The 27,432-nt window shown below is 47.9% G+C and overlaps 2 protein-coding genes across 3 annotated transcripts in view; both read right to left on the bottom strand.

Moving 5' to 3' along the window:
• ACVR1 (activin A receptor type 1) overlaps window positions 1-18,605 on the bottom strand; it is a 66,686-nt gene extending 48,081 nt beyond the window's left edge. For both annotated transcript variants that reach the window (XM_042784054.1, XM_042784055.1), the window contains exon 1: window positions 18,411-18,605. In XM_042784054.1, coding sequence (XP_042639988.1) covers window positions 18,411-18,418 — 8 coding nt within the window. In that variant the 5' untranslated portion in view covers window positions 18,419-18,605. The remainder of the gene's footprint in view (window positions 1-18,410) is intronic.
• A 5,867-nt stretch (window positions 18,606-24,472) lies between these two features.
• CCDC148 (coiled-coil domain containing 148) overlaps window positions 24,473-27,432 on the bottom strand; it is a 107,079-nt gene continuing 104,119 nt past the window's right edge. The window contains exon 17 of the mRNA XM_032992674.2: window positions 24,473-26,622. The gene's annotated coding sequence lies outside the window, so the exon portion shown is untranslated. The remainder of the gene's footprint in view (window positions 26,623-27,432) is intronic.

Here is a 27,432-nt window from a genome sequence, read left to right as displayed (position 1 = left end):
TTATCTCTCCATTTTCCTGTCAGTACAGAACCAGCCAGTCTGACTCTGTTAACATTAAGAATGCTTATTTTTCCCCTATTCACTATCTCCAAGCCAAAACAACATCTGGAACTTCAGCTTGCCATACAAAGAAGAGAGACAGATTAAAACTGGAAAAAGCTACACATCAGCTTCCAGAGCTTTATATGTTTCTGCTTTTATCCAAATTTCCCACATGTACCTCCCAAAACAGCTCTACTGGGAGAGGGAAAAAAAAAAAAAAAAAAAAAGCCCTCTTACAGACTCCTGAACACAACATGAAGCCTTTTCCACTCAAAAATAATCTCAAAAAGGATGATCAGAAAAATAACAGGAACAAAACTGATACAAAAGTTTAGAGTAAGACTTTACCATAGCCTTTAAAAAACAAAAAAAAAAAAAAACAAAAAAAAAAACAAAGGTGACATACCAGTGACCTAGAAAAGGAAATTAAACAAAGAAATATTACTGGTGTGTGTTACTTTATCAAGTAATGGAAAAAAAACCTGGCGCCATTTCAGCATACATAAATGTCCCACTTTAACAGACAGCTGTCTCCAGTGTCATTTAAGTATGCTTTTTGCTTAGATCATGTTCAATGAATCATGAGAATCAATACAGAGGAAAAAAAACATAAAACCACACTGTAGACATGCACAGAAATCAAGCATGTACCAACTAGCACCAGCCTTTTCTGGAGAAAGACGCGCCAAATAAACAGAGACTAGTTTTTCCAACAACATTTATTTAACTCTTGGTAGCTAATTAACAGAAGTCATGACTACTGGTTATTTTCTAACCAGCTATCACACTGAAGAGCATTCCGGGCCCAAGGCTTACCACCAAAGCGGCACTCGCCCGCTTGTTTGCCTGCCTTCCCGGGACCCAGCCGACGGCACACCTCGCCTCGACCAGGCCCTGGCTCCCAGCCCGCACGCAGCTCCCCACCACGGCCGTGCCCGGGCGCTCGGGGAAAGCGGGGCCGGGCAGTGGTGGCAGAGATGTTTCGCACCCACCACCCCACGCCGGGGCACCCGGAGCACGGGGCTGCCCATCCCCGGTCCTGGCAGCAGCGGGACCCCCCAGCCCTCCCGGCGGGGCCGGCCGCCTCCGACAGCCAGGCTGCTGCGTGCCGAGCCACGAACGCTGTCAGAGGAGGGGTTCCCATTTCTGTAACACACAGTCCCCCCTGGACAAATTACACAGTTTATAGTCCTGGGCCGCAGGAGGCTGCCTCGCTGCTGAAGTGCTGCCAAATGCAGTATTTTTTTCAGCTGACAATCACATAAACCAAATCTGAATGACCAAAGCAGAATAAAGTGTATGTTTTCAGGAACAAACAAAACATATGTCATGGGTTTCTACATCTAGCAGCAGAGTTTTAACATAACACAGAGTGGAAACCAATTAAAATAGTTCCTGTTGAACAGAATCCATCATGTTGCAAGTGGAAGGACAGAGTGCCAACCACTACATTGTACAACCATTTTAACAGTCTCATGGCATTAACGGAGTCTCATAGCAATGACGACCAGCTTCAAATAGACATCTCGTGCCAACTTCTGGGAAGCAACAACAGCACACACTCAAATGGTAGCTTGCTACTGAATACAGACAAAAAAACCTCTACACGACACTTCAGAAATTACTACTGCTTTAGCAGATTTTTGCTTCGCACCCAGCTGTTGCCTATTCCCAAGGCATCTACTAACTTATTAGCTACTTCCTTTTTGAAAAGGGGGATTAGCTAACAGCAGTAGTACTCAGAAGCACTGACGCTTCCCCAAACACCCAACTCTGCTAACAGCAGGACTGTACCCCCCGCCACTGCCGGTCCCCAGCCCGCATCGCCGGCAGCCTGGCACTCCCAAGAGAGCTAAGCACCAGTGAGCAAACAAGCAGATTAGAGTTGAATAAATTAAGTCTTTATCAGTGCTTTTAATACATTATTTTCCTGTCAGTTGGCTGAATAAACACAGAAATTACTAAAACATCTACAAAGCTCCCAGAATTGACTGAATAATATGAATTTACTTGACAATTTGGGCCAGTAAGATAAAAGTCATCCCTACTGACCTGTGCATCAGTCGTTTGCCTTTTATCTGGGTAATATTGACCATGGACGTGGCTAAGAGCATTCATTCGTACTAGAGCTTTGGGCTTGAACTGTCTTACTGTTGTCTGATGGAAGGGACTTCCTTCTTGTCCTGCTCACAATTTTTAGTAAAGTTCATCTAATATTTCTCATGGATTCCCAGAGCAAAGACCAGGGCTAGCAGTGTTGAAAACTAATAACCCAATGAAACACTACCATGTGAAGTTGTTTGTTGGTCAGGTTTGGTTTTCATGAAGAGTTATTAACACAAACAAAATCTTGTCTCTGCCTAGAATTTTCCTGAATTAGAAGAGCAAAGAAGCATTTTCTTAATACCTCGCTCACAACAATGCATTAAACTGAAATTTAGCCACCTACAGAAGTTACACGGCATAAACCATTTAACTAAGAAAAACACTTTGATTTCTCCCCTTCATGCTCCCTTACTACACCATGATAATTTTCACTCACTCCAAGTCCTTCAAAGTAATCATTTCCATTTTCTGGAACCTCCCCTATCCTTCACCTTCGCATCTGCCTTCCAGCCCATGCACTCCCCTTTTGGCCACCTTCTCTTCCAGCTATCTTCCGCACTAAAAGAACTTCACATATACTACATAACAGACAGTTTTCAAACATTGTCACCTTGCTTACAAGAGGATTAGACTGAAGTTGTGCTAACGTCAAAAAAAGGTATGGAAGGCAACAATGAACAGCGCCTGAAATAGTTCTCCTTTCAACTGTGTCGCTAACAGGAGTGTGGAGCCTGGGGTCGATCTCATTCAGGGCACTGCAGAAGCAGAACACTAAGAGAGGCGACTGACTGCCTCTTCCACTCACTTTTTTTTTTTTTTTTTTAAGTAGCTTTTGTAACTGAATGCACTGCATGATCTCAAACTACTTTTTTTCTAGCTGGGATCACCACCCTTTTTTCCTATCAGGTTCTGAAGGGCACAGGAGCCAGCTGTGATCCTTAACAATGACACCGAACATTCAACAACACAGGATCTTGGTTTTGGTGAAGACAAGTGTTGCTGGATGGAAGTTAACTCTGATCCACAGGTATAAAAACACTGCTGCATGAAACATGACTACTAACAGTAGATCCTTAAATAACAGCCCTTGTAAGTGATGACTTCTTACCTGCAGCTGTTTAGAGGGCCATGTATTTCTGGACCTGCAACTGTACATTACCTTCCAATTCTCCCCAAGCAGTAACTAAACTATACATCTCACCGCTGCACTCAACAGTCTGTTTTCTTTCTTTAAAGTCCTGCAACTGCTACACCGCTCTAGGACCAGAGGCAGACAATCTCATATTAGCACCACACACAAGCCAGAGAGCATGGCAGTTCTTGTCTACAAACTGCTGGGAAGATGAATTCTGAGCAGAGGCTCTGCTCGGCGGTCTGTATTTGACCAGGCAGCCGTAGCTCACCCGTCAGCAGCTGGGGAGGAAAGGGCAAGAGATGTCTGAGCAGCTCTGTCATCGCCCGTGCAGAAGCCGGTGCAGCCATCGCACCACGACACGGGCCCCAGCAGCAACGCCTGCTCCGTGCAGGCAGACTGAGCCACAGCACAAAGCCTCAAAACACCGAGGTTCCCACAAGCAGGACTGCAGAGAAATCAAACAGCTTCAAAATAATTTTGTGGTAAACTTCTGAGTTGCCAAACTAGCAATTCTGGGGAGGGCTGTACGAGCCAGGGATCTTTGCAGGTCTGCACTGCTCCCCAGGAGAAAACATCCCTGGCCACCTGAAAATCCAGCCAGTCCACACAAGCTGCTTCGGGCAAGTAAGGCTGTACAGAATTATTGTAACGCTATATGGAGTATTTCCATCCCTCCTAGACTGCTCCAGTTCTCTGCACCACAGCTCTAGGGGCTGTCTTATGCCACACTGGCATTAGAGAAATTTTCCTATAGAGGGGTAAAGGTTTCTTTGGACCTCCCACACTGCTTTAAAACCTCATCCCATCTTCATCTCCCTTTTCCTCTCTCCTCCCTCAAATTCAAAGTCTTACTCTTAGACATGCAGAAAATGACAGTGACATTATTTCAAAGCACTTCATACCCCCGATCCTTCTCAGCTCATGTTGGATAAATCCGCAGAATGAATATCCAACACCCCTGAATACAGCCACACTCCCCCTTTTGCTGCAGCCACTTTACTTGAACAGGGCATTCTGTACTCGGGATGGAAGTTTCTTTGGACTACCACCAGGAAAAAAATAGCTACAGAAACGCAAAATAAACCCTACTGAGCAATGGTGTGAACATAATGATTCAAAGAAAAGCTAAGCAAAATTCAAGGTTTAAAAAGAAAGAAAGAAAGAAACAAAAAAAAAAAGCAACAAAACAGCCCCACACCATTTGGAATTTTACCTGTTTTTCTGATTTCTTCAAAAAAGCACTTTATATTTGCACAGGTGGAATATTCATTCCAGGTTTTGGTATGCATTTAAATACTTCAAAGTTGATCAAGGTGATTTAAACTACCAAGGTGGCTCACAATTTAAATAACCAATTTTACATATCACTCTGCACTCATTTTTTGTTCTTTTCTAAATAAAGGTTAATTATTGTCCAACACAAATGAACATATTGTTAAGACTAACTAAATATGGAACTTAAAGACCATTTCCCAGGCAAAGAGGCAGTCTTGTTCAGAGTAACAGGGGACGGATAACTTCTGACTGTTACTGAGAGCACGCTGTGCTGGCTTGCAGTAATGGGGAGAGGGAGCCCCCGAAGTTACTGCTGCACACCTCTGCCTGCCCCAACCAAGAACTCGGGCAAAAGAGATGCAGGAAGTGCGTGGAGAGGAGCAGGGCGGGCATGCTGCGAGGGAGGCGGGCAGCAGGGGCAGGAGGGGCAGAGCCGGGGGTCCCGGGAAGGGGCAGCGGGAGCCAGGGCCCTTCAGCAGGGCCGGCCTTGCCCTGCGCTTGCCCTGCTCCGGCAGCCCAGCCTTACCCGAACGGCAGGCCCCGGCTTCCACAGCCAGGAGCCCTCGCTCCTGGTCGTTATAGCTCACATTTTACCCTAACAGAAAGTGATACGTTTATTTCGGTTATTCACTCCTATAAATAGAGTATTTCAAAAGCTCACTTCTAATTAGAAAACAGGCTTACGCAGCTTGGCTGTGTTAATCGTGCAAGAAAAGTCATCAAAACATTTCGCTGCTAAAGCCCGCTTATTAGACAGAGGACACTGTACCTGCAGTTTGTGAGCAAAGGAAACCAAAAGCAGCCAGTTGACCGCGTTGCCTGGGCGAGCGGCGGGTGTGGGGGGTAAGGCCGCCCCGTTTCCCAGTGCACAGACAGATGGAAAGCCGTTTGTCCGCTCCCTCCTGCCCCAGCCCCGGACCCAGGCGCCCGCGCGGTACCGGCCGTGGGGCCCTGCCCGCGCCGATGCCCCGCCGCCTGGGAGGGAAGGAGGTGGAGAACTTTGCAGGAATCTCCGAAATGTCTCAGATTGGGAGGGAGCGCTTCATCACCTTCAAATCACCTTCATTACGCAGCTGGGGCAAGCGTTTAGTAAACTTTATTTAGCATTTACTGTGTGTTCTTTTATAAACACAACAAGCAAACAAAAATACAAATGAAATTAAACCCAAACCAGTTGAATCATTTAGGTTAATTTTAACTTTTATACTTTAAACACACAACAGCAAAGGTGAAGCCTATTTATTCAGGGCCTCCATCGCTTCAGGGGCACGTCAGCTCAGGGATTAAAATCTCATTATTTCCACAAATTCTTCCACAGAGGTCTAAGTTCTAGATTTCTAGTTTTTAGCTCAACTCAGAGTAAAATCAAATGATAATTTTTTTTGCATGTCTTACATGGAAAATCTTTATTATGTTCACTTATTTTAAGCATTTCAAATTACTTGCAACAGAGAAAACGTGTTTTTGCAGGTTTGTTTATTTTGTAAGAAAAGTGGCCTTTCAAGATCAGAGAATCAACAGAATCTCCTTTTAACATTTAGATATTTCAATATTTCATTGGTGTCTCAAGAAACTGATTAAATACTATGTCAGAAAACCGACTGTACTTTTTTCTTACTATGTGAGGAAACCCACTTTAATACTAAGCTATAAACTCATGGTTAGCCATACAAACCTAATTTCTTTCCTTTGGTGTTGATTTGCTTCTTGACACAGTAGCTACTGTAGCCTTCTTGACCAATAATTATTACCCAACAAGAAGACAATATATTAAGGATATTTTTTCTTCTGTTGTTAGAACCAAAAGATGATTGCTGTAATCTTAAGAAGAATTTCGTTAAAAATTACAAGCTGCATCAAGTTGTCTAACACATTTAACAGACATCTTTTTCATGCAATTGTGATACGTAAATTGAGAGTGTTAAATCAGACATTTTTGGCTTGTCCAACATCCATTTTTTAATTAATATGCCAATATGAACTGAATCTAGGACGTTCTTCATCCTGCTGGAACGTTTAGCAGTGCCAACAAGAGGGCACACAAGCCACCCTAAGGCTCTTCCACATCTCTGTGCAGACTCACCTGGAGCACAGCACCCAGGACAAGCAAACCTTCAATATAAAGCTAAGACAAACATTACACTGAAAAATGAACCGTTATTTATGCACGTGCTACATGAAGGCTGCAATTCCAAAATATAAGCTACAGAGAAACTGGAAGAACTGTCCTCAAAGCACCTTCAAGAGCTAAGGACAAGCCGGCACATTTTCAGCACACTACATGTTTATGCACCAACTTTTACAACTGCAACATGTTCATTTTCAGAAGAATCCCTCACTTCATAAAACCAAACACACCTGGGGGACTGAAACAAGATCAATCATGTCAAAAAAGCCTTAGTATTTTTGGAAGAAGATTTCAGAACTCTGAGAGAAAAAAAAAAACAACATAATCTTTCATGTTATTGGCACACCAAGCCCTCAGAGATTTCATTTTACAGCTAATTGTTCGCTTCTGTTTGAGGTGTTTTTTTGGTTGGTTATTGTTTTGGGGTTTTTTTTTTCCCTTCATGTTGACATTGGTCAACGTTTTAGAAAGAAACCTTTCCTATGCACACTCAACCGCCATGCAAGAATTTAGCAGATGCTCACCAAGCCCTACTCCTTTGAAGGACCTTGAAGTTCACCCTGCAGATGGTCACTGCCTGTGCGATTCGCACAAGGGAGACTACAGGGCCTCCAGCCTTCGCACCGTGGAGAGGGGTTCCCTCATACCTCCCACTGACAAAAGAAACACGGTCTCACCCTGCGAGATGTTACATGTGCTATTAGGAACTGTTCAGGAAGCACAATCCTGAGTCAAATGTGCAATCCAACGCCATCGTGCTTCTTCTGACTTGCCACGGTGCCGTGGTACTACGGCGTACCAGATGGTGCACCAGCTAGGACATGGAAATTGCAGGGTAAGCACTGAGACACCACCTGAAATCTCAATAAAATGTTTCCAGCTACTGTTTTACCCATATTCACAAAACAATAAGTGCACACACAGAGCTGAGTGGCACCAATTAAGAGCTGATAAGCAAGAAGTTATTATGAATACTCAGCCACATGCTTGTCCTTTTGCCATTAACCCCTCTCACAGCGACCCACAGGAGTCCCATGAAGGCTGCCTGAGTGTCCCTCTTTTACCTCTACCCCCACCAATTATCTGTACCTGTAAAGAGAGCTGAACTCCATCTTAGTCCTCTGGAACTCTCCTTTAGGAGGCCTGACAGGAGAGGAGACCTTCACTCCCAGCACACAGGTTCTTCACCCTGTAAACCTTGTGTCCCCAGTGCCAGGGCCACTTCCATTTCACAGGCATCTGAAGTCCAAGCTGAAGACCCTACACAAAGCAGGCTGCATTGGTTCTCCAAGTTCCAGGCTGGATCTGGTCCCACTTCTACTGGCAGTTTACCTACATACAAGTTCTGTGGTCCTGTTTGCCTAATGTTTCCTCAGGTCTCCTCCAAAGCTTGCTGAAGTCGCTCTCCCAGATTTTATGAAGTCCTCCAACTTCCCCAACTGCCATGAAGCCCCAAAATCACGTAATTCTACAAAGAAGTCCATCCTGTTATGAATCTTTCAGGAGCAAAAGGAGCAGAGAGGGTACCCTTTAGGGAAAGGACCATGGGCTACACTCAACTAGGCAGCATCAAGGGAAAAAAAAAAAAAAACTCACTCTGCGCTATCCAAACCCAGCATTCCTACCAGGGAGCAGTCAAAAGCCATGAGTTAGGATCCTTCCCTCCCCAGAAAAGTGGGTGGGTTGCAAATTTGTTTTGCTTTTGGTCATCTTGTGGCACACACATGCCTGAAGAAGTGCACTTGCTTCTTTTTCCAGATTTTCCATCACAGCCAGGAAAAACTGTAAATCTCCCTCTTCAAAGAGGGAACCTGTTGATTTCTTCAACCAGGTCTCAAAAAAGCCATCAAGTACCGTGAGACAAACACCGCAGTTTTTCGAAAGCTCCAAGTTAAAAGCTTCCCCTACATCAGAAACAGCCAGGAACATTTCTCACTATTCTTTGCAGGAATAGTGCGGGCGCTCACAGGAAACTCGCTGAGGCCATACAAGGACTGATGCCGCAGAGTAAGAATGACAATGAGAGACTCTGCAGAGAAACAGCAGCCTCTGAATTGCATCTACTTCACTTCTGAATAGCCTCAAAATATAAGCAAGCTCTCAAAATCCCTTTCTTTTGTCTTCAGCTGCCACTGTGCTGTGGATCTATTAACCCAGCCTTGCAGAACAACTTCAAGTTAATTCACCTTTTCCATTTGCTTTAGCCCACTCCCCAGAGCTCTATATCCAGTACATACATAAAGTTAAGCCAAAACCATTCCAATGCTAACGTGTCAGGGCCTTCAATACTCTGGGTTTGCACGCAGTAGGGCTTCTTTCAGAATAAAGAACATCCACTTTCGGAACTAAACCAACTTAATCACAGTTGGTCTACATGTCAGAGGTTTACAAATCCCAAGATTAGGAATAAAGCAAGTTTTTCTCCTGTGGACCCTTTTTTAAGGCATGCATAAAACTGCACTGCAGACTCAAACACCGATTTGTCACCAGAGACTCTGGTAACTGCGTAAGAAAACCGGCAGCTTTTAAAAGCGAAGTTTGGTCTTCTGGCTCATAACTGCATGTCATCTTGGCCTTCATAATGGAGAAATAAGATAAAGTTACCTCAAAATCCTGGACTTTGTTGTACATTGGAGTCCAATAAATGTTTTATTTGAATGTCTAACCAGCATCCAGGATCAAATCCCAACTAAAAAGATGAAGTCAAAGACTTTTCCTCTCATTAAAAAAATTACTTTTGCACAAGGCGTGGAAATACCATATTTCTTTCAAACAGCATTTTAATAGTGCTTACGTTTTTATTCCCACAACTTAGCAACAGTCATATTGATGCATTCATTCTTCAAAATATTATTTGTGTCATAAGAAACGTGTGGAGGGAAGGGTCTAAATAGCTTCAGATTTTAAAACAGGTTTTGCAGAACAATTATGCTCAAGTTTGCTTCAGAGGTATGGACATGAGTCTTACAAATGTGTAAAATGCCTACACAAAGACAGAAAAAAACACCCTATTGTTTAGGCAAGTTGGAACATGTTACTCATTTAGATTATTCTCTACTAAAGGCTGATGCAAACATGCTGGGTCCACAAACACACACAAAAGTGTCTACGTGGCATTTTTGGCACATTTGTAAAGGCCTAATTGACAATCAACGAGTGTGAGGTTAAGAGAGATAGCAAAAGCAAAGCCAAGGAGTTGTTCAAGAATTTTTAAGAAGTCCACAGTCCTGGCAACGAAAGCCAAGGGGCAGGATCCATGAGAACAGGCACAGAGAAAAGACCAAGTTAGGACACATTTGAGAAATAGAAAGCCACCAGGCACACTCCAAGCTGCGCCTTCACTGGTGCTGCACGTGCACGATGCAGGAATTTGCACGTAGGGGCAACCTATCCCAGCCTTCCTCACCACCTTCTAGGTGGAGCTTTTTCTTCTATCCCAGTGACTTGAAATAACTTGCGTGTTTCTTTCTGGACAGAGAAAGGCTCAAATTATGCAAAGATGTTGGAGGACAGCCAATACTCAAATGATTTAACCTTCATCATAACCACAAAGTAAAGACGCACCTCCGCTCTTACAGACTTGTGTTTAGTTAGCTAGTCTGGACAGAAAGGGCTCTGAACTGCAGCAAAAGGATTCTGCCCGAGAGGGAGGAAGAACTACATCAAAGGAAGGCCCTGTGCTACCTCCTCAGTGAAGACAGCTCCTGAATCAAGGTGAGCAGAGACGGTCCCACACCACATTTTCACCTAGTTACCCTTGAGATAAAAAGCAGAGTCAAAACCCCAATGCAAGCATCTTCATCATTATTTCATTTAGACGTAGGATACACACAGGTTTTACAATTCAGTCCAAAAATACAGGTCAAGTGGAATAAAAATTACTTAGATCAATGCCTAGTAAGTAAGAACTTCTGCCTAAGGTTTCCAAATACTTAATTTTTCTATTGTAATCACAATCACCAAAAGCACACACACCCCCTGCTTGGGTTTTTTTTTGTTTGTTTTTGTTGAGGTTTTTGTTTTGTTTTGTTTTTAATTCACAAGCATCAGCACTTTCTTCATGAGCTAAGAGTACATCTAAAATACTCTTTATTATCATTTCACTTGAGCCAGTATTTAAAAGTCAAATTGAAAATATTTTAAAATGTACATCTTATTTTCATTCCACTCTTAAGTAGATACGAATTAGCTCATTTATATGACTTGCAGTGCACTATATCTGAGTATCATCTTTTCATTCTGACAGTAGAAAATAAGGAGTCACATCACACACATTGTAATACTACAAGATTGACTGCCACATAAAATCCACTGCCAAATCATCCTACAGCCTGGGATTTGTCCAGCCCATGCAATTGAAACGATGCTTTAGCAGGCTGCTACACAGACTTGCAGCTTCAACAGGCAGAGAGGCAGTTACACTCTACTATCAGTAACGAGTGTAATTTAACAAATAAAAAAAAAAAAAAATATTACTCCTTATGAAGTCAAGAAGAGTTTCAACATGCAACATGGACATGATTTTTACCAATAATAAACAACCTGCAAGGTACCATTTATCTTTTTTCTAATGTAACATGATACAATTAATTTATTCTCTTAAACCAAGCCATTATCTTTTCATTTTATTTTCTCTTTTAATATGCAGCCTTAAAATGACTTAATTGTTGCAGTCCACCCACACAAACACAAGAGACAACTTTATTGCATTGGAGAGCCCTAAATAGCACAGTCTGTTTTAGGCTGACTAATACAAACACGCATTTTGTTTAATTTTACATTTGTTCCTAGGGAGATTTAGATCTCATCTCTTCTACCTCCAATTCAATACTAACTGACTTCGTAAGAAATCATCCACCCCTAAAGGGATGAGTAACGCCGGCAGATCTGCCGCTGCGCGCGACGTCTGACAGAGGACAGGCTGGCTGCCATGCCGCTCGCAATCCTTACGAGAAGGTAGGACTGGCAGACCTTAGAGCTGTGGCACCAAAGCCTTGGCGTGTGCAGCTTCCAAAAATGTGTGCTCGAGCACACTCTGCTGTAACAGCCAGGGCCAAGAGCAAGCAGGCAGCAAAGGAACCTGCAGGAACTCTTCCAGGGGAGTGGACCACACCAGGTCTGCTCCGACACCGACAAACTGGGCCAAGGCACTCTGCAAACAGCCTTGGTCACGGCAGCAGCTCCACACACTCACAACACACTCAAGTGAGGCAACGGTTTCCACAAACACATGGAGGGAGCACACGTGGTCCTCCACGTCTGCCCAGCCGCTCATACCCTCAGAGACCCCTCCTTAGCACCACCAGGAAAAAACAAACCAGGATGTGATCTGGGTTAGAGCTAATCTGACAGAGTAAGTTTTAACCAAATTAATGCCTTATCCAGCTCACCATACAGCCACAGAGATGCCAGAACAGGAGAAAGAACAGCACATGGAGAGGGACAAGCTCGACTACTTAGTTCCCTGGCATTAGTAGCCAGCAAAAAGGCTTGCGCAACCACATCACCAACTGCCTAAAACTGCTCCGCCAGGAACCCCAGGCCATTCAGAGAGGAAGGTTGGAGGGGCCTGCTGAGGCACACTGACTCATGAAAGCAGAGATCAGCAGTTGCAGGACTTCAAAAGGAAGCCACTTCTAGCCTCCAAGCTATCCACCCAGCCAAAGGCAGCTGTCGAAAAGCTGCCAACCTGCTCCTACTGTTACAGGATACTTGCCAGACAAACTGCAGACCTGCAATTAGAAGAGGTGTTTGTTGGCCTCTCTTCTGCCGCTTATTAGCAGAGAGGTAAGGTTTGTAGTCAGAACAAGAAATGCCTGACCTCCAGTGAGAGCAGCTAGTTACAACTCCTCTGTAAGACAAGGAAGAGGGCCTCCTACCAGTTTTCATACAGCTGAGGATGATCTGTGGCTTTAGCATGCTGAGAAGGAACTTCCCAGGTACTCAGGACAGGAGGGTAAGAGTTGCAGCACCATCTCCTCCTCCGTCAGCCTAGAAAATCGCCATTGGTGTTCCACTCCACCAGCTCCGACCTCCACCTTCATTCATTTCAGACAAGGGAAATGAATCCAAAGTCTTGCCCTGGACCACCACCAAACTGGAGGTCTTCTGTTTTAATAAGCTTTCCCTAATCAACTCGTAGTCTGCCTTTTCCTAGAGGAGACTTGAATTAATTTACAAGCTACAGACACTTCCATAAGCACCTTTTCAGAAGCACTACAGGCAGAGAACTGTAACGTGGTTTGACACTGCCAGGAGCATTTCAAAAGGGGGAGAAGCAATGACAAAAATTACTTCTGGGTATGATCAGCCATTTAGCTGCCTTTTCAGGTTAACAGGAGAAACAGAACAACAACAAAATGTACACCTAACTCTACAATACCCTGCTGACTCCAGAAGAGGCTAGTAGCAGATGCTTAGGAAAAAACATAAGGATATAGCATGCAAAGGCCATTCTTGCACCCTCCTCTGTCACCTGGCCCCATGTTTCACAATCACAGGTAAAGTCCCAAGCTCAAAACTGTATCTGGACCACTGCATTTAATGGTCCACCCACAGACCTACAAGCATATCCAATTGATTTCTTAAAAAAAACAAAACAAACAAAAAAAAAAAAAAAACAACAACCACAAACAAACAGAAACAACAACAACAAAAAAAACCCAACAAAACAAAAGCAAAAAACCTCTCTTGAATGTTCCACTGCAATCATTCTAACTTTAACAGGCACCACACAAAAACTACATTTTTTTTTAACTTTAAAACTGATGACTATTGACCACACATGGTATTCTTTACCTCTTAAATCATAAGAAATAACGTGAAATCATGACTTCCCATTTATTCTCATTTCAAAAGTGACTTTAAGACCTCTATTATATTTCTCTCCTCAGGAAAAGACTCCATTTATTTAAAGACACTGCATCTACACCATCTCACAAAGCTTTGTAGAACAAGACTGATTCAACCCCATGTAAAACTAAAGCAACAGGTCCTGAGCATAAAGAAACTGCCGATCTGAAGGACAATGATTTATCCTAATTGCTTAGAGACTTATGCTGCCTTTGTACTTCAACAGAACAGGGCACGATCACTGGATATGAGGGACGTTGATCTCAGGGGCTTCAGAGGTGTTTAAGAGCTGGTGTCTGATTTGCAGGCACAAAGAACGCAGGACACATTCTAACCAGAATCCTCCGTCCAAGAGGCCCCGGACTCAGCGCGCTGCCCGGCCTGCCGGCACAGCCAGCGTGCCGCAGAGCGATACCCAGCGCCAGTACTGGCTCAGCAAGTCAGCCAGGATGAATTCAGTGAGAAATGAAAGAGCAGACCAAAAGAACCCTGCTTAGAGACAGGATCGTACAATAACTGGCCAGGACCGGGATGCAGCACCTGATGTTGACTGTTCACCAGCAGATGAATCATAAGGTCAGTTCTGGCTTTCCAGGGCAAAGTCAGCATCTGCGCTGCTAGCCAAGAACACCATCGCATTTCTAAAATACATTGCCACTTTCTTTCACATAAGGTAGTAGTAATGTACTTATTTCACTACGAACATTTGCACACTCCTGATGTTCTTTCTAGAAAATGGTTAGCATCCCATGGAATTAATGTCAAAGTCTAGGTTCAGTGCTACTTTATAATCATAGTTCGCTGTACATCTTGTTATGAGACTAAAATTTTGAGAGCATGTACTGAATACCAGTAAGACTTACAAATCCAAATCACTTTGAAATAGGAACCTGTGAATGCCGAGTTGCATACACGTAATTGCAAAAGACCACATTTTAAGGCAGGGATTACCCATCAGCTGAAACTGGGTCACGTGCATACTCATGGTCCAATATAATAAAAAAAGCTATTTTGTTACAACTACCATTGCTACTTGACTACACTCTTATGCTTTTAAAAGCATTACTCTAAATCTGTGTCTTGGCTGTAAACATAGCGAAGAAAAAAAAAGAATCTCTTGAATGCATTTCCATGGAATTCCATACATTTCATGGTCAGGAGCATTTTCTAAATTCATGATCCGAAACACTTTGCAAACTTACATAAATTCAGCTTTCCAACACTGCTATGGGATACTATCATTCCTAATTGTAGAGATCTGTACAGATATATAAAAGGTGTAAATGACTTACATCCTTAATGTGTAGTCACTGAACTTGTCTACAGCAGGATTTAAAAGCTGCTTTTTTAAAGTGTTGGATACTTTTGTAACTAACATGCTATTAAACTGTCTCAGTCCTGACTAACCTCAGGTCTCAAAGCAAATAAACTAACCCCTAATGCACCAGCATACTCTCACCAAGGCCAACCTGCAATCCATCCCAAGGGATTCCTTGAATCCTCCTACACGGAAGGGGCTGGAGGAGAGCAATCATCACTTGGAAATCTACTGCATTCAACACCACCACTGTAATCTTCTGTCGCTCTATACAGCTGCACATGTGAGCGGGCTAAGTTTTTAACCTTTTTATACACAGTAGAAGAGATAAAAGATGCAAGAGCAGATATTGAGATGCCCATTTGAGAGTTCAAATACCTAAGAATGCAAGTGAATTCAAGCAGCTTTTTTTTTGGCAGAGACAAGGGGCCTAAAAGGGTGCCTAATTATTTTACAACGGCTGTCCCTAGATCCTATTTTAGCATCAGGATTTCATTAAATTTAAGCATGACTTCAGAGTACCAGCTGTCCAAAAAAACAACAAAACCCACAAACACAACCCACCCACAACACGCCACTGGTGTTCTTTCCCCCGCCTATGCGCCCTTCCTACCCCAAGAGCTTCTTCGCTGCTGAAGTGCCCACTGCTTTGTCCCTTCCCAAGAAGTATGCAGCTTGTGAAAGAGCGATGCAAGGACAGAGCAGGGGTTGAGAGAGAGACAGTGTTTCTCTAAATTACTTTTATCCCTCTCACAGACTCATTTGCATCCCTCCCAAATAAGCTCCTTGATGCCTCTGCCATTGCCGTGTCTGGCAGTTTTGGCAGGATGATGCAAGCCTCCATTCCCTCCCTGCTGGACACAGACCGAAGCCAAGCAAACAATACCACATCAAGGTGCGCTGCCACACGTCTTCCCACCTCCCCCAGCCCTGGCCACCAACCCCTTTGGTTTTCCTTACCCCTGCACCAGGATTTACCGACCACAGTCAGGCTGCAAACAACTACAACGTTATCTGTGAAGAGTAAAACAGGCAAAAAAACCCTCTTCGTAGGCTTGGGAAGACATAAATGTCATTTGGAGAGCTAGACTCAAAAATAGATAAGTTTTGCAGGAAATGGCTATATTTAGCTCTCCCCTTTCACCTCAGCTCCTCAACACATTCGCATTCTCCTGTGGAAGAATCTTTCTAAATGCTGTTAGAGGCAAGCTTTAGCCAGTCACCTCAGCAGAAAAAAATGCAACCAACTTAACAGATGTTAATATCAAAGAGTATAAACAATCATCAGAATATCAAATATCCAGTTACTAAGGCATAAAAAAAAAAAAATTCTCATGCCCCAGTGTGTTAAACTGCAAGCCCCAAGAATATAACACATCAAAAGTCACTTTATGAGTTAAGACAGAATGATGAGGCTCAAGCTTTGCATGCACCATTCAGGTCTTCACAAATACTTTTGTAACTAACACAGCCATAGTATTCTCTACAGTGAGTATAAACATTAAGTAACAAACTCAACAGCTACGCAACCAAAATATTTCCAGTTTCCTAATGTACACACAAAAAAATTAGTAATGGGAAAGCAAGTTAGCAACAGTTACTGCGCAGCAGAACTTACGCAGAGACTGCTGAGGATGTCTCTGGAACCATCAGTACCAGGTCAGTAGGATTTCCCTTTCTCAGCTTGCAACTTTGAAACATTTTAGAAGGCTTAAAACTAAAAATACAAAACACAGTTTTCTTGCCTCAGGCTGTTCCACTGAAATAACAGCCTCACTTTCTACAGTTTTGGCCTAACTACAATTTAGGCCTGTAAAAGCTAATTATTTACAAACTGAAATAGTGGGGGGTGATCTAAGTCACAACAACAGACCTTAAAGTCAGTCCTGAAATGAAGACAGAAGCAGACAAAATGAAACACCTGTCATAACAGTACGGGAAGACAAATAAGCAGAGATTTACAGCCAGTAACTGCTCCCAAGGCCTGTGCCATTGGGCAAGGAGCAGCACCCCTGCCCCCTGAAACGAAGCAGAGGAATGCAGGTCTTATCCCAGCAAACAAAATACTGAGATGGGAGGCAAACCTCTCAAAACACTGCACACACTTAACACCTCTGAGGAAGAGCACAGTGCATACAGGAACTTTTTGTTCCCCTAAAACAGATCTGTAACATCTCCTTCAGAAAAAAGTTATGGTCATCAAAGGAACCAGCCGCGCACTTCAGAGCTTTCCACGTGGAGGATTTCAGGTTTCACCGATTTCAATTCCAAGGCAACCCAGTGCTCTTCAAACAGTACTAGACCTTCAAGGACAGACCTCGGAGAAGTTTAACCAAGTATCTGCTGCATTCTGGGTCACTACCGCTTCTCTGAAGCTCAAGTATAAGGATCATAGTAAAGATCCTATTACAGGAAACAAAAGAAAAGCGAAGATTTAAAAATAGACCTGTCATTGCCCACAGCAAACTGCTACCACCATAGGAGTTTTCTCAAATGAAAGGCTGAGATCTGTGATAGATGAGCTTCAACGCATACCATAAAAACATGTAAGATTTGGGAGAAGAACCTGTTCTCTTCTGAAAGCTTAAAGCATCATTTCTGAACAGCAGTTTTATGCAATAGTGTCGGTTCTGCAGCTCAGTCCAGAACCTAAAAGCTTCTACCTCATGATGCCACCAGTGACAACACTGTTCTGATGAATTAGTCCCTCCAGCACACCTACATAAACCCCTACTCTTTCAAAACCTGCTGAAAAGGAGCTTCTCTCTCAATTTTGGGAAAATAAGTGGTTTGGTCCCAGTTTACTGGGAAAGTACTGCTGGAAAGAGTTATTTTAACACGTTTTTACAGACTAACAGTTGAAAAGACTGCCCAGGCAGCTTCCCTTACTACATTCATGCCCCAGATTTCACAAACCAGCATGTGGTTTTAAAATCCTTGAGGTTAACAGGCAGATCTGAGCGGGCCGAAATGATTGCCTGCTTCTAGCGACCCGTCCTCCAACAGCAGCAAAAGTCCTGACAGGAGCTCAGGCAACAGCCCTGCCACCCCCTTTGTTTCCTCCTGACACCCGGAGCTGCACAGCTGTAAATAAGGAGGCCGATTTAGAGCCCTACCGACTCACTGTGCAAAACACCATCGTATTTGGCAGCGGGAGAAATGCCTTTTGCAGATTAACACGCACAAGGGGCTCTGGCCTGTAACTTAGTTTTTCCTCGCAAGCCACGGGCGTTCGGCGTTTTGACGTTAGTAACGCCGGCACGGTCACGGTTGAGGAGCTTTGATGCAGCACAACTCCACACCTCCGATTTGGAGAAGTTCATGCAATTGAAAGAATAAAAAAAAAAAAAAAAAAGAGGAAGGAGCGAGCGGGAGATCAGTGGATCAGTGCAGCCGGGTGGGCGCTGTGACCCGCCGCAGGTGCGCTCTGCAGCGGCCGGAGGGACCCGAGAGCCTGCGCGGCCCTGCCCGCAGGGACCCCCCTCCGCTCCCCGCTCCCCGCTCCCCGCTCCCCGCTCCCCGCCCCGGCGGGCCGCCGCCGCTCCCGCACTCACCTCCTCATGGCGGCGGCGGGCTGGCCATGGGCGGCGCGGCCGCCGCGCTCTAGGCCCGGCGCTCGCCCTGCCCGCGGTCCGCCCGCATGCCCGCGGCCCCGGAGCGCTGACAAAGGGCCCGGCACGGCCCGGCCCGGCACGGCACGGCACGGCACGGCACGGCACGGCACGGCACGGCTGCGGCGGGGGCGGGGGCGGGGGCGGCGGCGGCGGCGGCCCGCCCCGACAATGGCCGCCGGCAGCCGTCACTCCCGCCCCGCCGCGTCACTTCCGCCCGCCACGCCGCGCGGCGCCGCGCCCCCTGGCGGCGGGGGGGACCGAGGGGCTGGGAATGGAGGCGGGCTGAGGGGATGGGGACATGGCCCCGGGTGAGGGGATGGGGACATGGCACTGGGTGAGGGGATGGGGACATGGCCCGGGGTGAGGGGATGGGGACATGGCCACGGGTGAGGGGATGGGGACATGGCCCCGGGTGAGGGGATGGGGACATGGCACTGGGTGAGGGGATGGGGACATGGCCCGGGGTGAGGGGATGGGGACATGGCCCCGGGTGAGGGGATGGGGACATGGCCCCGGGGTGAGGGGATGGGGACATGGCCCCGGGTGAGGGGATGGGGACATGGCCCGGGGTGAGGGGATGGGGACATGGCCACGGGTGAGGGGGTGGGGACATGGCCCCGGGTGAGGGGATGGGGACATGGCCCCGGGGTGAGGGGATGGGGACATGGCCCGGGGTGAGGGGATGGGGACATGGCCCCGGGGTGAGGGGATGGGGACATGGCCCCGGGTGAGGGGATGGGGACATGGCCCCGGGGTGAGGGGATGGCCCTGGGGTGAGGGGATGGGGACATGGCCCCGGGGTGAGGGGGTGGCCCCCCACTGCACGCCCCTTCTTCCAGGCCCGGGCAACGGTGTCCCGGCTGCCCGAGGTCCAGGAGAAGCTGCTGAGAGGGAAACTGGGGCCCCAGGGCGTGGGGCAGCCATCTCCCCTGGCGCCAGGGGTCACCCGCTGCTCTAAGTGACCGCCACCGGGGCTTCCCGAAAGGCTCACAGCTTTCGTCCTGGGAGAGAAAATGAAGCACATTTCCACAGTAGTTCCGTCTACTATCAGCGCAGCGCTTAAATGACCACGCGTTGCATGAAGGACACGAAAAGCGTACATTTTACCCAAGCCTGAACAGTTTGGGCAGACCGACTGCATCATTAGTTCCCAGATAGCGTTGGCCTCGCGCTGCCCGGCAGACCTCCCTGGGTCCTGCCCCGCGGTGCTCCCTGCTCCCCGAGGCCGCGGTGGGATGCCGGGGTGCACGGGGGTGAGTCCCACCACGCCGGCAGCCAGGGCTGTGCGGGACCCTCCCGACGGCTCTCCTTCGCCAAACCCGGCCCAAAACTGTTCGCTTTCTCCCCAAATTGCTTGCGCTTGCTCGCAGCCTGGCCAGACCCCCTTGGCCTTCCCGGGAGCTGCCGCCGCGTAGAGCCCCACGGCTGCTGGACGTGGGGCCCGGTGGGCGACCCGCGACGGTTTTCCGTCCGGGTTGGGGGGAGGCAGGAGCCAAAGGACAATGGCGAGCTGCGTTCCTGTGACCGTAACGAGACCCCGAGGCCGGCCGGACCCCCGCCTGCAGCGGTGGAGGCGGCAAGGAGAGCGTGAGGGCCAGGGGAGAGCCATGCTGCGCCCCGTGTCATTTCTCCTGCGTGACAGGGGACGTGCTTTGTTCTTTTTCCCAACACACACGGCACGAACGGAATGGAAGCGAGCGCGGGGTCCCTCGGGAGAAGGCAGGGACACGGAGCGCTGGGGAAGGGCGCGCTCAGAGCCTGCTTTGTGCGTACAGCCCGCGTGTGCACCACGCTCCAAACGGGGCCGGCGTTTGACTCACTGTGAGTAATAGGAATGTTTTAAACAGAGGAAAGAATACTAATTCCCTTGAAAATACAGATAGGTCTACATTTGGCTCAACCGTACAAGGCCAGTAATTTTCCACGGTGTACTGCCAAATAACTGAATGTGACATTCAAGTAGTGCGTGTGTAGGTGTTCCTCAGGAGAAAATACAGTTCTAACAAGGACCGTTTTCCAAAAGAGAAGACTAAAGGTTGGGTATCTAAATATGACTTTACAGCATCTAAGTAAACAGCTAAATTTCCAGAAATGCCAAGCTTCCTTTGAGGCTCCACAGGTGGTGCTGACAGCCAATACTTCTGAAAATCTAGCTGCTTATTTGCAGCCTAAAGCACTTTTGAAACCAGTAGCCCACATGGTTAATAGAGCTCATAACAAAGGGCGACATTGTTGGATTAAAAGCCCTCTCTAACTAATGACAGGTTGCAGGCTTTCCAGGTGACATGAGAAACTGCATGGGTTAGAAACACTTTACATGAAGAAGTTTCTGCTTTACTTTTGGTAGAACAACAGGAGTTTTGGAAACTGTCATTTTCTAAGTAACCCACACGTGGCTTGCTAAGGGACAGCTGTTGCTAAGTGCTCGTTCAAAGCCACAGAGGGAACCAGTGCTAGAAACTGGAATTAGGACTCGGCAGCTCCTGCCCACAGCCTCGTGGAACTGGATCACGTACAGTTTACATTCAGCTGATTTTTATTTAGTAGTGAAGATGAGGGAAGAATTTAGGTTAGTGAAGTAATCTCAGTATAATAGATAAACATGACTAGATTTCTGTCCTTTTGAATACCACTTCTTATTCATCATCATAAGCACCCTTACAAATAAATTTGCTTTCCAAAAGCTGCAGGTTTTTTTTCAAATATCTTTTATATCAGTATCATGCACTGACAACAAATTCTAGGTATAAGCAGAATTTGACCTGTAATAGTGACGGCACAGGGAAGGCAGGGAAAATCCTAGAACCTTTTCAAGTCTTTTAGGAAAGGTGTCCCCCAAGGAAAGGTGTTACGGGTTTAATGGGCGTATTGATGCACAGCTGCACAAGGAGCAGAGAGTGATTAAATTTTGGGCCTCCCAGTTCACCGCAGAGTACCTCCTGTATCTCCCCTTTCCATGCCAGTGTACAGTTTGTGACTTTTTCCTGGATCGTGTTTGTATTAATCAAGGTGCAATAATGGCACATCCATGGGAAAGGAGTACTAGGCGCATAAATTGCCACACATGGACATTAGAATAAATCCATTAATATTAATGCAAATATCGGGCTCTTTAGAAGTATGTGGGCCCCAGAAAACAACCACAAGCAGAGCGTGCCTTTTGCTGTAGAGCAGGTTCACCCTGTCATCCTTCCACACAGAAAACTCTCCCAACAAGACAGCAAGTATAGCAAAATCAGGCTTCTCTGTTTTTAAATTATTACCATGGTAACCTGAAACCCCTTTGTACTTCATAAATTCTGCCTCTCTCTAGAGCAGCTGAAATTTCAAGCAAGACCACTTCGCAATGCTTTGTGAGCACAGAAGCAGCTCACACAGTTTAAAGATGACATAGAGGAAATTTTCGGAAGACTAAGGAGCTGGACCCCAGACCAGTCCCCTCGTTTAGAAAAACCATCTCCCTTTGGACTCCTGCGTCTCCTCAGTCGAAAGGGAGATTGGCTGTTCTCACGAGCGCGGCCCTGACGTGGCACACGCAGCCATCAGCCAGGCTCCTGGGGGCTCTGGAGGCATCACCTGCCTCAAGGAAGTTTGTGGGAATTCTGCTGCGCCGATGCAGCTCCACGTGGCCCCGGGGGTGACGTGCAGGCGGCTCCGACGCAGTGACACAGCGACACAGAGATGCAGCGACACAGCGATGCAGTGACACAGCGACACAGCGATGCAGTGACACAGTGATGCAGTGACACAGCAATGCAGCGGCTCAGTGACGCAGCGATGCAGCGACGCAGCAATGCAGAGACACGGTGATGCAGTGACACAGTGATGCAGCGATGCAGCAATGCAGAGACACAGCAATGCAGTGATGCAGTGGCACAGTGATGCAGCGACAGCGATGCAGCGACACAGTGATGCAGCGATGCAGTGATGCAGCCACACAGCGACACAGTGACTCAGTGACGCAGCGATGCAGTGACACAGCAATGCAGCGACGCAGCGATGCAGCGACGCAGCGATGCAGTGACACAGTGATGCAGTGACACAGCAATGCAGCGACGCAGCGATGCAGTGACACAGTGATGCAGTGACACAGCAATGCAGCGACGCAGCGATGCAGTGACACAGCGATGCAGCAATGCAGCGACGCAGCAATGCAGAGACACAGCAATGCAGCGATGCAGTGACACAGTGATGCAGCGACAGAGATGCAGTGACACAATGACACAGCGATGCAGCGATGCAGTGACACAGCGACGCAGCAATACTGCAGAGCAGTGAGCACCCTTCCCTGCCCGCCGCCGCAGAGGAGCAGGCAGCGGTGGGATGCTCGGGTTCAGCACGGAGCCAAACAACGAGGCCTGTTTAGCACAACCCCCCCCCGACCAACACTATTATTCCTTCTAAAATACACAGTAAAAGACACTTTTGTTAAAGTACATGAAATGAGGCTGTATATGAAAAACCCCTACCTAGTAATTACTCATATTGCTACGGTTTTAAACTCCTTTAGCATTATGAAAATCAGTACATAAAAACTTTGCTTGTGTTGAAGGTGAGCTGCGGTACAGAAATAATAATCCAGATGACCTTCCAAGCTGCTGCTTGTCATGAATTATTTTCTTTTGCCTTGGGGAAATTTCTAAATATATATATATTTATATACGTGCAAATAAGAAAATCTTTCAGTTGTAATGTAGCAGCGGTTACATCACTGCCCCTTCCCAAGTGTACAGCACAGCACTGTTCTGAGTACAGCTGCTGAGAAAACCCCGGGAAGTACTTGGGTTTGAAATTAAAGAGCTTGTTTTAATACTTAGCTGTGATACATTTGACTGAGCGTACATGTATTTCATCAGGCGTCTGTGAGTCAGGCGCGTGAGTCACAAAAGGAGCCGCGCTGGGGCTGCTGAAGACAGCCGGCGAGGCCTGTCCCAGCACTTCCAGTGCGGGCGTGCAAAACTCCCATTAATTCCTCTGAGGAGATTTAATTAGTGGGAGGCCGGGACGGAGGACATGCGTGCTGCCCCAGCTGCCCTGGGAAGGGCCCGACCCCGAGCACCTTCTTTGTTTCTCCTCGTTCAAGTCCTTACACCGCACACACACCTTTATGTCATAAATCCCATGGACTCCGGTGTCATCGGGGCTCCAGGTGCGGTTCCGTATGAGCACGGAGAGGAGAACCCAACTCCAAGTAATTAACAAAAACATATAATTGCTACTAATTCAGTTTGACACAAATTACACAGCATTATTAAATTAAGCAAACCATGTTCTTGCATCTGAGCATTAGCAGCATAACTCATTTTCATTCCTTTTTTTAAAATAGCACTTGTAATTAATCCTCTTTGCTTTCCAAACCGATCACATGCAACATTTTGTTTTTACCAAAACACCCACCAAAAAGTGTTCAAGTTCTCTAATTGCAAAGATTCACTTTACACGGCTGTGCAACTTCTTTCTGCTCTGGGTGTTATTTAGGAACAGCCAACTGGAATTTATTGAAATTATATCAAAAAATAAATGATCAAAATTGCTCCCCAGCTGGGTGGGAGACCTCACATGCCAAGTTTCAGCCCACGAGGACTCTGGCACCGGTGCCACGGGGGGGGTGGCTGAGCACCAGGGCGCAGGATGGAAAAGCCGCCCAGCTCCGCAGCGCTGCCAGCGCCGGGGCCGTGGTGCGGGCGAGCTGTCCCCTGCGCACGACGGCGCATCCCCGCAGGGGCTGGGTGCTGGCACTGGGTGCTGGGCACTGGGTGCTGGCACAGGGTGCTGGGCGCTGGGCACTGGGTGCTGGCACTGGGTGCTGGGCACTGGGTGCTGGGCGCTGGGCACTGGGTGCTGGCACTGGGTGCTGGGCACTGGGTGCTGGCACAGGGTGCTGGGTGCTGGGTGCTGGGCACTGGGTGCTGGGCACTGGGTGCTGGGCGCTGGGCACTGGGTGCTGGCACTGGGTGCTGGGCACTGGGTGCTGGCACAGGGTGCTGGGTGCTGGGTGCTGGGCACAGGGTGCTGGGCACTGGGTGCTGGGTGCTGGGCACTGGGTGCTGGCACTGGGTGCTGGGCGCTGGGCACTGGGTGCTGGCACTGGGTGCTGGGCACAGGGTGCTGGCACTGGGTGCTGGGTGCTGGGCACTGGGCACTGGGTGCTGGGCACTGGGTGCTGGCACTGGGTGCTGGCACACCTCCACCCCATGCCACGCTCGGTGCCATGCTCAGTGTCCCACTCAGCGCCACCCTCAGTGCTGCGCTTGGTGCCACACTCAGTGCACGCTTGGTGACACACTCAGTGCCACACTCGGTGCCATGCTTGGTGCCACACTCAGTGCCACGCTCAGTGCCACGCTTGGTGCCACACTCGCTGCCACACTGAGTGCCACGCTCAGTGCCACAGTGGGTGCCACGCTCAGTGCCACACTGAGTGCCATGCTCAGTGCCACAGTGAGTGCCACACTCAGTGTCACACTCGGTGCCACACTCGGTGCCACGCTCAGTGCCACACTCGGTGCCACGCTTGGTGCCACGCTCAGCAGGGTTTTGCTGAGCGAGGCCCCGGCCCCTTCCTCCCCGCAGCCGGGCCGTCCCCCTGCCCGCTCCTGCCTGGCGTGGGTGTCCCCGTGTGCCCAGGGCCGGCCTCGCGTCCCGACGGCCCCGCTGGCCCAGCCGCCCCCTTCTCTTCCCGCCTGGCTGGGGAGGGTGCTTTTTTTGGCCTCTGCTTCTGTCATCTGGCATTTAAATGTAACGAGATCTCTCGTTGCTAACATTTATAGCAGCAAAATATTTAAGTTCCAGGGCTTGTAACACATGTTATTAATGTCCCGTTGCCAAACCCGGCTGAAGGCTCCCCAAACCCTTCTCCGCGCTCGCTTCGGGTCCGTGCCAGCAAGCGGACGTCACCCTGGCTGCACGGTGACGGGGGAGCACCGCCGGCACCGGCACACCCCGCGGCAGGGATGGGACCCCGGGCGCCCTCGCGGCTCTGGGAGGGAGAGGAGAAGCCCACTGGCGTTCCCCCCAAATAACGCCTGCCCTCGCAGGGCCTCCCGCACCCGCTGCCACGGGCACCGAGCCCACCGGCACGGCCACATCCCTCTTGAAAAAGCCTAAAGCAACATCAGACGTTACCAAAGAGTCTCTTCTTCCTGCTCCCGATTTATGGTTTGTTACTATAACTGCCAAGCTTTGAAAGGCACTGCCGAGGGCCGAGGGACAGTGGTGGCTCCTGGCCACTGCTCACCAGCTCATCCCGGCTCTGGTTTGGGGTCACAACAAAGCCACAGGTCCTGGACACCCTGGGGGTTGTGAAGAACAAGAAGAGAGGCTTCTGATCCTTCCAGTCACAGGCAGGCGCTTGAGAGGTAAACCTCAAAGGCTCAATCACACAATACAGAAAAAAAAAAACAAACAAACAAACAAACAAAAACCAACCAAACAAAAACCAAACAACATTTTGAAGCCTCCAGATTTTTGAGCCAGCCTCCAGATCTGTCTCCATGCGGTCCGAAGCCCTGGGGTCGAATTGAGCTAGCCCTCATCTCCCAAAGCCATCTTGGCCACCAGCATCCTCTTCTCTCACTCATCTTTTTCAGGACTTCCCACCTCGCCGCGGCTGAGGAATCCCTCAAAGCTCTCCTTGCCTGCACCACCCCTGCAAGGCACGCTCGGTGACAGATTTCAGCCTTCTGCTCGGAGGTCGTAGCCAGGCTCTGTGCTGGAAAACCACCCCGAGTATTTCGGAGCAGCTCTTGACATGTGCTCTTCTGTTCGAAGAGTAGACACAGGAAAGAGAAGTGGGCTGCACTCGCCAAATTTAGACCTCGGAGTGAGAGGAGGTATTGGAGGCGAGGGCTTGGCCCACCCTTTTACAACATCTGCCAAGCAGAGGCCACGATTCAAATGCCTCCGAAGCAGACGGCATGAGGTCGGAGCAGCAAAGGATAGGTCCTTAGCAGCTCCTCTGAAGGAAAGGCTAAAAGGGGTGGCAGTCTCACTGTGAAGATAGTTCTCATAAATCAATTCTCATAAAGCCAGGCACCATTTTTATTCTCCTCTCCAACAGCTGATTAAGTAGCTAGTGAAGGGAAGACGTGTAATTCATCGTCTGGCTCAGGACAAGGAACCAAAGTCTGCTCGCTGTGATGCTTCCGAACAGCTGGAAAGGGAAGGAGGGAGAATGTCCATTAATATTGGATGTGACAGAAATAACCCGGCGATTTATCAGCGGGCGGACAGCCTAACGCAGTTGAGGGCAGCGTGTGCTGTGAGATACCGTTATATTTTAAATAAAGCACTTTGGAAGGTCCCAGATTTGCTCAGATCTCCTGTGACCGGCACGGACGGGACTGCAGCCTGCCTTATGTCCCCCTCTCTTGGACGAGCTCAGAGTGACCCAGCTGGCCACTGCTCTGCCGGGTCCTTTCTGGGGAGCACCACTCTTGCCTGCGTGGTAACACATGGCTGAAAGCTACCGCGGGCCGTCACAGAGCGCCGCTGCCGCAGCTCAGCCACGAACAGGGCTTGGGCCGGCTGGGCGAAGGGGACAGGCAGCCAGCGTGATGTAAGAAATAAAGCCAGGTCACTGATGTAAAAAGGATGCTCTGCTCCACTGGCCTGGACGTGATTTACTTGGTTTAGGCTTCCTTTTGCAAAGCACTAAGGAAACTTTATAGATTTGGTGATAATCTGAGACTCATCTGGATGACAGAATTGCAACTGCTGGGCAAATAAAGGAAGTGCTTTCATCATTTAGCAAAGCGATAGGTATATAAAAAACCAAAAAAACAGCTACACAGAAAATATACTACATGCCAGCCCGACTCCCTTGTCACATTATAACCCTGCGTAATTGGATATCTGAGAATTAGAGGAGTTAACAGCTCTTATATAAATTTTCCTCAAGTTGTGAGTGCTGAAATCAGGCTCCTCTATGGATCGACAGGTAGGCTGTCTGCCCCGACATACT

This window comes from Tyto alba, unplaced genomic scaffold (genome assembly GCF_018691265.1).
Source record: "Tyto alba isolate M040663 unplaced genomic scaffold, T.alba_DEE_v4.0 Super-Scaffold_7, whole genome shotgun sequence".
Taxonomy (NCBI): Eukaryota; Metazoa; Chordata; class Aves; order Strigiformes; family Tytonidae; genus Tyto; species Tyto alba.
Note: the sequence above shows the minus strand (reverse complement) of the source record. Positions and strands in the feature narration are given on the sequence as shown.